The 10350-nt window shown below is 43.8% G+C and overlaps 1 protein-coding gene across 1 annotated transcript; it reads left to right on the top strand.

Annotated features, from left to right (window-relative positions):
* The first annotated feature begins 4849 nt into the window (after window positions 1-4849).
* Window positions 4850-8928, top strand: LOC133514817 (protein Tob1-like). Its single transcript, XM_061846805.1, has 2 exons — window positions 4850-5642; window positions 6693-8928. Exon 2 carries the CDS (start codon window positions 6861-6863, stop codon window positions 7959-7961), a length of 1101 nt encoding a protein of 366 aa, XP_061702789.1. The 5' UTR covers window positions 4850-5642; window positions 6693-6860; the 3' UTR covers window positions 7962-8928.
* Window positions 8929-10350: the final 1422 nt, after the last annotated feature.

The following is a 10350-nucleotide window of genomic DNA, read 5'->3' as shown; positions in this document are numbered from 1 at the left end:
GGTAAACAGTTCAGGGTGTACCCCGCCTCCTGCCCAATGATAGCTGGGATAGCAGTGTGACGGCTGGACATTCCCATGATGTTTATACTTCTGTATAATTGTTTGAACCAATGGATGAGGCATCTTCAAGCATCTGGAAATTGCACCCAAGGATGAGCCAGACTTGTGGATAAGTGGCTCAGAAAATGGATGGTTGTGTTTCTTTGGCCTTTTATAAATCACGGTCACAAAGAGTGGCGGGTTGAACTGGGACTAAAGAGGGAGCAACACAATCAAGTCAAGTGTGAAATGAAGCGCTCATGTGACGGACCCTCTTTTGGGAACATAAAGTGCTGAGGGATATCAGAATGGAGCCCATTTGTCCTGTCTTGCTCGTTCATGCGGGCTTGTTTGGTTGTAACCTGTAGCACATTGCTGTTGCTTCAATTTTACACGTGTACATTTCTGCTGCCTTTTCCCCCTTGTTAGCGGACAGACCTAAGAACATGGTGACCCAAACAAATTATCTACAGTTGAACCCAGAAGTTTATATACCCTGTGCAAAAACACATAGATAATTTCTTGGGGAATTTTAGATTATTTTCCTCGACGTCAAACTATTACATAGAGTTCCTGATATCAAACATTTTGGGTAACAAGCTTCTGACAGTATTCTGCTGGAATCATGCCCCATTCCTCATGACAGAACTGGTGTAACTGGGTCAGGTTTGGTGGTTGTCTTGCTCCCACACGCCTTTTCAAATCTGCCCACAAATTTTCAATGGCTGATGTCTTGAGATTTTGCCTTAAAGTTCCTGCTGCAGCAAAACAGCACCATAACATGATGCTGCCACCTCCATGCTTCACTGTTGGGATGGTGTTCTCAGGTCTACAAGTTTGCCCCTTTTTCCTCCAGATGCAACATTTGGCATTATGGCCAAACAGCTCCACTTCAGTTTCATCAGACCACAGGACATGTCTCCAGAAGATAAAATCTTTGTCTTGGTGTCTTCGCAAACTGTAATCTGGCATTTTTATGTTTCTTTAGGAGTGATGGCTTCATTCTCAGTGAGTGGCCTTTCAGCAAATGTAGGGCTCAGGACTCATTTCACTGAGGATAGTGACACTTTCTTACCAACTTCTTCCAGCATCTTGACAACGTCTTCAACTTTAGTTCTGGGCTTGATTTACACATTTCGGACCAAAACACGTTTATTATCTCTGTGCCACAGAGCCTATCCCCTTCCTGAGCAGTGTTATGGCTGGACATTCCCATGATGTTTATGCTTCTGTGTAATTGTTGAGAACAGATGAACGTGGCACCTTCAAGCGTCTGGAAATTGCACCCAAGGATGAGCCAGACTTGTGGCATCCACGATTCTTTCTCTGATTCCTGGCCAACTTTTTTGATCATCCCATGATTTCAAACAAGGGAGCAGAGTGTTTAAGGTGTGGCCTTAAATACATCCCCAGGTGTGGTGTCAATTAACTCACATGTTGCGAGTTAACCTATCAGGAGCTTCCAAAGCCATGACCACATCGTCTGGGCATCCCATGTTATTTAAAGATGTACGTATGCATGTTTGTACAATATAGTATGTATTTATAGGTTCATATTACTTCTGCCACTTATAGTAGAAGTAATAGTATTAGAAGAAGTGTGTATGTGTGCAATGAGATTTTTTTCCATTGTAAAATATGCCCCTGGCTCCCAAAAAGGTTGGGAAACACAATTGTAAGGTATGAATATGTTTTAACTGAAGGGATGATTTGAATACGCTACTATGCTTTTCATTGGCTTTGGCCTATCCACCAGTTGTCAACAAATAGAAAAGCTTTGCTGTCAACATGTTTAATATGAGCTCCTTGCATCTCACCTAATGCAAAAAGCATCAAAGTAGCAAAATAAGAGTTGCAATGTGAGCTTCTGTCACATACAGTACTAACAGCATTCCCTTTCCTCATTCCAGCCTCTAACTCATTTACTCTTCAAAGGGGAAGCCAGGCATCTGCGTATTACGCGGTGCCCGGGGCGCTGTGCTGACTTGTGTTAAGTAATAACACGCCGTGACGTCAAAGGCTCTCCGTTTGAGCCGAGAAGGGAGGGCGAGGCGAGGCGAGGGGATTGGAGGAAAGGGGAGGAGGGCAGGCGGGGCACTTTGTGAGAATCTTGCATGTGTGTCAGCTGCTCTTTGTCTGCTAGCTTGATAACACATTGCAGACAAACAAGTCTTTAAATAGGGTTAAAAAAAAAAAAAAAAACACGCTGTCAATCAGCCCATTTTAATTTTGTTCTTGGCGACTCACTTATCTGGGCCTATAAGTGGAGCCTGTGCATTTGTCACAGGTCAACAGTGAAGCGCCACTGTGTTCAGTGCAAACATCCTGCTTATGTAATATCTTTCAACGCAATCATGTTTTTCTTTTCTTGTGCGGTTGGTGCTCCATATGTGGAAATCGGATAAAAAACACACAAACACAACATAGTAATCTCCCATCTGTGCGTTGTGAGGCGTTCTCCGCTTCTTGGTTAGCACAAGTGACAGAAATGGCGCTGGACCACAGGATACCGTTGGGGATTACGCTTTAAAACAATATAACAGTTTTAGCATGCCTCGTTATGACCGCTGACCTTTCTCTGTCAGGTGGTGTCTGTCTTTTAGAACTGTAAATACCATAGATATGGACACACACACACACACACACACACACACATACACACACACATACACGCACACACACACACACAATGATTGTATGGTGCATTAAAAAAGCACACACAAAATGCAAACTGGCAGCTAAGACTTTAGCCCTCGAGGACACGCCATATATTAGTTTGGCTGGACTGTTTACAGTCTAAACAAGCCGCAGAGCGCTGGGAGTGTAAACTTGCACTCTAATCTGAATGCACGGGGCTACGTCAAACCTTCTAATCTCTCACCCTGCGCTCGGCTACTGCCTGATCTATCATCTGCCCTTTCCGCGGGAGGACTTTTCGCACGTATTCGCAGCTTTACGGCTAGCACATGACTGCGCTCGACACAACTAAGTGCTTGAAGAATGTCTGAAAGTCCACCCTGTCCGCCGGTAAGCAGAAAAACAACAACAGGGACCACCAAAAAAAAAAAAAAATGTCACGCAGACGGTCCCAAATAAGGCGTAGTACAAAGAAAATGGATTAAAAGGAAGTTATTGAAAACATAGTTTATAACAAAGTTACAGTGGTGTCATTCATCCCAATCTGTGGGAAAGAGGAAACAAAATTATATTGGAAGCAATTTTGGTCCCATAAAAAACAGCCTCTTTATTGGTCTGTACTAGAAGTAAAATAATAATAGTTAGAACACTGATGAGCCAGTGTATGGATGTATACTGTAGAGGCCAGCTACCTCAAATTTGACCCCCCACCCCACCGTACATATTGTATGTTGTTTTCACTGGCCTTTTGGAGGCTCAGCAGCGAGAGTGGGCCCCTCGCTTGAGCCCTGCTTGCCTGTACATTACTCCACCCCAGCCAGGGTCAAGGTTCAAGGCTACGAAAGTAGTAGTCGTCATCGAATCACAAGTCTAAACAAGATCTCATCTAATATATCCGGCAATATGAAGGCTATTCAAATTCAAGAATTTAAAGCGACATTGCACACTTAAAAGAAAATAAGATGACTTTCTTTCTTTCTAGCGCTTATTAGGGCTGTCACGATCAAATCAATTATCCTACAGATATACCCGTAGATAAACTCTCTACAAACTTCGAGAAAATCAAATCATCCTTTGCTAAACTGTTACCATTCGTGATTATCATAAGCACGCAAGCAATTAACATTTTAAGTTGAAAAAAAATGTTCACTCAAACATCATATGCACATTACACATCAAATAGTGTCTCAAAAATCACTTTAGAGACGCTCCTCTCTTGTTTTTGGCAACATTTATCAGTGGTCCAATGCTGCGGGGTCTCCCATAAATGTCCGTGAGAAACCAGCAGCGCAAACATGGTTCCGGGCGGACATTTTTTTTCCAACTTTTTTTCTCCCAGTGGAGTTTCAATCCCGAACTTAATTTTTAAGTCGACTTTGCCAAGTTATTAGAGTTAGAAAAAAAAAAAATCCTTCTCATCCTCATTAGTTGGGCGCATGTGGAGGTAAAATTCCAACCCAGAACCACAGAATTGTGCGGCATACATGCAAGCCAATCAAACACCGTGTTGCCTTATTTTACTCTCATACATTTATTCGTAGAAGCATTTGAATTTGCTGTTAAACTTTTAAAAGTGATAAAGGTTAGCAAACTGCACATAGAATCACAATACAAAAGTAAAACAAAAGAGATTGTTGTGCAACAAGGATGAGTGTATACTGTAAATGTTACAAGGTTAAAATGTTACGTGAAACTGGCATGAAGACAACTTTTTTCAATGAAATAACATGTAAGTTTGCAAAAAAAAAAAAAAAAAAGGCAACGCAATACAGGACAATAACACAATAGCAGTCCAACAAGAGGAAGGATATAAACAATATACGTTGACATATCACGTGAAAATGCAAATGTTTTTCCCCTTCTGTCGACTTATGCGGAAGTATCTCAGCGAGTGACATTATGAAGCAATGACCTCCCGTCATATTCTCGTACATACAGTACAGTGTGTAAATATAGTGTGTGTGTGTGTGTGGGGGGGGGGGGGGTGCCCTGCGTGTGTTCGAGCTCTTTAAATTGGCACCGGCGGCGTGCGCGGAGGCTGGGGCGTGACGTCAGCAGCCTACATCAGCACCTTGGATACGAGCTCGCCACTCACCACAGGGATCCTGGCCCGTTGTGGGCCAATCGCGACAGCGCTTTCCGCGTAGTTGCTCAACACCCACCCACGCCACACGGCTGCTCGCTTTGGGCCGATTGTTCGACGGGAAGGGAATCCTCGTCTCATCGCTTCCCGATCTAAAACATTTTGTAGCACAGCAGCACGAGGAGGAAAAGGGGTTACTGTGTCTTTAAGGGATGAAAAAAAAAATGGAATATGAATTCGCGGAAGTGTCATTTCTTTCCCAATGACGGTTAATTAATTCAATATATTATGTTAAACAGCGTTAGTGTGCCTCTTTTAGTCGTTATCGCTTCAGTATTTATTTTTTTGGACATTTGCTGTCAGCAGGCCAGGCTTGTCTCTGACGTCAGCAACACATCACGGGCGTCCCTCCCATTTCGCAGAATCCGAGATATCCAAAGATTGACAGCTCACAGCGTCCAATGACCACACGGGAAAGGCAGCACACCCAGGGCGGGGCTTGAATTTTCCCCCAATCAGAGGCGCCCATATTGTTTTGACCTCTGGAACCGCATCACCGCCTCCCTCGTGCCCGTGGCGGAGGGAATCGATAAATAGAGGCGCTCGTCGGCCAGGAGGGGACGAAGTCGCAGAACTCCCGAGAAGGAGGGAGCTACTCCGCCTAGCCTGCTGAAAAAAAAAGAAAACACTCGAAATCACCTTCACACCCAGAAACTCAAGCAATCGGCAATCCTCAGACATTTTTTTTCATCTACTGGAATACTATTTTTTTTAAATTCTTAATATATTATACTTGAAGAAAGTATTCCTACTTTTTCCCCCCCTTACTATTTGCACTACCAGTACTCCACTACTACTGCGAATCCTTTCCCACCCTTAAAATGTAAGTATTTTCTGTTCTTTTTTGCAATGCGATACGTGCCTTTATTTTAATTTTATTTTTTGTGGCTTGACGTGCCGAAAGCCCTTTTAACTCTTACTAAGCTGATTTGCTGCGTCAGTCCACGAAAGTTAAGGTTCGTGTGTGAATGGGTGTGGGGTTCGATGCCATTTTTCTTCACTAAACTGATGTCTTTCTTTATGATCGCTTATTTAATGACGCGTCGGTGAATTGAAATTTGTACTCTGTCGTATTTTTTTCCATTTAAAAAAAAAATACATAGCTCTCATTTCTCCCCGCTGGTGCCAGCTCGTAAATTATCTATGGTGGCGAGCGGCTCTGCACTTATTATTGCAGCCGTATTGCATGAACTTTACCGAGCTGATAAGGCCAAATGTGTTATTTCGCAATACCTTGTCGTATATTTACCACATAGAGTGCTGTTTCCATGACAGCGTTTTATTTCCCCTTCTTCCTAAAGCCAAGTAGATGTACATCTTGGGGACGACAAAACAACAAAAAGGTCAAGTTTATGTATCTCCATCGACCATGCCTTTTTTTTTTTGCCAATTAATGGTTTAAAATGTATTCATCTGATTGCACGTTAATATGAAGTACCCGTTATTTGTTTAGTGAGAGCATTTGCTTTTTAGATTAAAAAAAAAAAAGGGTGTAGCCATTGTTTCGGGTGTTTGACACCGCAGCACAGTCATGCGATGATCGAATTACTTCATCCAGTGGACATTATTGACTCAATTTTCTGTTTTCAGTCAAAGGCGTCTCCTGGAGTTTATGGAGGCTATATTATGTAACCAGATTCCTCGTGTATTGTCTCATGTTGTACATGTACACAATAGATCAATAATGAATGTGATTGTTTTGAAAAGAAAATATCTTGACAAACCTTCTGTTGCTGTCTTTGCATCTAGTAGCTAGTTACAGGAAGAATGTGATCAAGGGTGTCGAGCGGATGATTAGTTTTTGCAGTTGTTGTTGTTTTTACATTTATCTGGCTCTAAAAGTGTTGTTTGTTTCTCTGCGTTTCCTTTCCAGAAAGTTTCACACTGTTCTGAAAGAAAACTCTTCTGTAAGTACTGCACTTTTACCCCCGGAAACACATTTCGCCCACATTTCCCGGTCCCTCAGGCCGTTCTGCCCGACGAGCACTCGCGTTGCCAACCACGGCTAAACTAAGCAGGCCCGGTAGACCCACTGACGCGCATGCCCAGTCTCCGCTCACCTGTTCAAAGTCAGCAGTCAGCTATGCAGCTTGAAATCCAAGTAGCTCTCAACTTCATCATCTCCTACCTGTACAACAAGCTGCCGAGACGGCGGGTCAACATCTTCGGTGAGGAGCTGGAGCGGCAACTGAAACAGAAGTACGAGGGACACTGGTACCCGGACAAGCCGTACAAAGGCTCGGGTTTCAGGTGCATCCACGTCGGGGAGAAGGTGGACCCCGTGGTGGAGAAGGCAGCCAAAGAGAGCGGACTGGACATCAACGATGTCCGCAACAACCTACCCCAGGACCTCAGCGTGTGGATCGACCCCTACGAGGTCTCCTACCAGATCGGGGAGAAGGGCCCCGTCAAGGTGCTGTACGTCGACGACAGCAACGAGAGCGCAGCGAGCAGTGGGGGGCTCGATCTGGACAAGGAGATCAAGAACAGTTTCAATCCGGACGCCCAGGTCTTCATGCCCATCAACGAGCCCATCGGCGGCGGCGGCGCCTCCCCGGGCTCCAGCTCGCCCTCCCCTCCTTTCGGCCACTCGGCGGCGGTCAGCCCCACTTTCATGCCCCGCTCCACGCAGCCTTTAACCTTCACCACCGCCACCTTCGCCGCCACCAAGTTTGGCTCCACCAAGATGAAGAGCAGCGGGCGCAACGGCAGCAACGGCAACGGCGCTAACGCCACGAACAAGGCGGCGCGCACCTCTCCCACCAACCTGGGCCTGAATGTGAACACTCTCCTGAAGCAGAAAGCCATTTCCACCTCCATGCACTCGCTCTACGGGCTGGGCCTGGGAACCCAGCAGCAGCAGCAGCAGCAGCAACAACAGCAGCAGCAGGCCAAGCCCTCGGCCCTGTCCCCCAACGCGAAGGAGTTTGTGTTCCCCAGCCTGCAGGGCCTGGGCACCCAGAGCGCCCTCTTCCCCGGGGACAGCTCGCTCGGTCTGGGCCAGCTCCAGTACAGCAACGCCTTCGACGTGTTCACGGCCTACGGCGGCCTTAACGACAAGTCCCTGATGGATGGTTTAAATTTCAGCTTGAGCAACATGCAGTATTCTAACCAGCAATTCCAGCCAGTCATGGCCAACTAGTACACCGAGCTAATAACTTCACGCAACAACGACCAGATAATGTGACCCCGCTAGTGGTGGTGGGAGAATGAGGTCTGAAACTCAAATGCACATGTACAAAAAAAAAATGAAAAAAAAAAGAACAGAATGTCAAGGTTGAAAGGAAAAGTGACATCACAACTCTTAAGAACCTGAGCCCGAGGGTGAACTACTTTGCCCCCTTGAGTTAACAACTTTTCTTTCTTTCTTTTTTTTTTTTTACCCTCAGTGGTGACGCTTGTTGTACGAGATGTCCAAGCTTGGTTACCTAAACTTCAACTTATTGTTATTTCATTTGCCAACCAAGCACAAAATATTTTTTTATGTTACTGTTGAAGATATATTTAAATGAAAAAGGAAAAAAAAAAAAACAAAAAACAAAAACAAAACAAAAAAAAACACCACCACAAGTCATGGCCTCTTTCAGTATTTTGACAGAACTGGACATTGCCAATCTTTCAAGAAATTGGCAAAGCTAAGTGGGATTTTCTGGTCTTTTTTCTAATTGTATAATTTAATTTAGTACAGAGTTTGTAAAGTATCAGAGTATCTATTGTTTCTACGACACGGTATTGCATTTATATCTTTTTACTACTTCAGTGATCTGTGATGGCTGCAGCAACTTTTTCTTTTTTTTTTATTGAAATTATGAAAAATGAATTTCATCTTTCAGAAAAAATTGACTACTCTAAAGATTGTGTACAGAATATTCCATAGTGGTGGGATTTAAGAATATTTGCTTTTTTTTTGGCGGGAAAAAAACAGAGTTGTATTTTCTGTTAAGATTTTTGCTATATTATGGACAAAATGTAATCGTATATTAATTTTGTACCTACATCGTGCAATACTTGATAAAAACAACGGTATAACAAAGTATACGGAGTCAGTGTCTTATATGTTAACAGGAACTGATAGTTTATTAAGTTTGTATTAAAAGGCTTGAAAATAACAGCTTGTTTACTCGGGTCTTTGTGGGGATTTAGAATTGACATTTTCGTTCAAATCATTAATTAGCACTTACTTGGCAGCTTTTTGGGCTCCACTGAGCATGAAATATTTCATTTTATTGCAGTTTTTCCACAACGACTGCTATGACGAGCAAAGCTCGACCAAATGTTCACCAGCGCACACGTTTCTCACGTTCCTCACATGGCATCGCTGCAACATGAAAGTCCGTGTTTCCTGTCCGGCCTGATAATCTGAATTTCTGCCCTGTGCAGGCAAAGTCCAGTAAACCACAATCATAAAAAGCCCATGCGATGCTTGTTTACAGTCGATACGGAGCAAAAATATGCAAACGTGACCCAATTAACTCCCCCTTTGGGTTAGGATCTCTTGAAAAAGGGAGGTGGATCAATGTAGGGTGCCAGGTAGTGGTTGGCACTCCTGGGTTTCAAATCTGAGATCCGGCCTTCCCGTGTGGTTTTTGCATGTTCTAGCTCACGGGTGTCAAACTCAAGGCCCGGGGGCCGCATCTGGCCCGCCACGTGATTTCTATGTGGCCCTCGAAGACGAATCGTGTGTGTCAACTTCCGTGATTCTTGTTGGAATCGGTACCAACATTTCAAACTGTCACGTCGTAAAAGATAACGCTGAGATATTGCAAGCATTTTTGTGTTACCGAACGGGAACAATAGTTGAAAAACACATAAACCCTTCCCGGGCAGGGGTTGCAAATTTTCAACAGGTTTAATATAATCGAAAATTTCAAGTCCAGAGTATCATTTTCTGGAAATATCTGACTTTTCTATCTGGAAAATTTTATTTGGTCCAGAGAGGGTTAACCGTGATTACCGATTCCAAAACAACTTTTATGTGCAATAATGATGAGCCGATTAAAAATCAGAATCTGATTGTTATGGTGTTACCGGCCCTCTAACAGAAACCGTAACTACAATATGGCCGGTGACAAAAATGACTTTGACACCCTGTTCTAGCTGCTTGCGTGGGTTTTCTCTGGGTACTCCAGTGCCCTCCCACACGCTTGAAACACCCATAGATTAACTGAAGACTAAATTGTCCTGCGGTGTACATAAGGTGTTCTCTCTAAAATGCTCACCGGCGCAATTGTACACCGCTGATGTAGTCTCTTCGCAGATATTCTGCGTTGCGTGCAAAAAAAAAAAAAAAATCCAATGCAAATTGAAAGTATAACATACAGCTATTCAGTTTGTGCCACTTTGCAATGTGATTCAATGAGTGAGGGATGACTGGTCGTTACATCCAATGGTACAATTCACATACGTACTGTAAAATTGAAAAGAAGAAGCCACTGGTTACTTTTAGGCAGCACACGGAACTTTCTCTAACAACGACCGCTGCTCCACCACACTTTCTTTTTCCTAGTTTACCTTACACCCGCCCAACATCC

This window comes from Syngnathoides biaculeatus, chromosome 16 (genome assembly GCF_019802595.1).
Source record: "Syngnathoides biaculeatus isolate LvHL_M chromosome 16, ASM1980259v1, whole genome shotgun sequence".
NCBI classification, from domain to species: domain Eukaryota; kingdom Metazoa; phylum Chordata; class Actinopteri; order Syngnathiformes; family Syngnathidae; genus Syngnathoides; species Syngnathoides biaculeatus.
This window is presented reverse-complemented; position numbering and strand designations above follow the sequence as displayed.

Bases quoted from the DNA above. Each gene is read 5' to 3' on its own strand.
- LOC133514817 (XM_061846805.1), top strand. From the start codon at position 6,861: ATGCCCAGTCTCCGCTCACCTGTTCAAAGTCAGCAGTCAGCTATGCAG.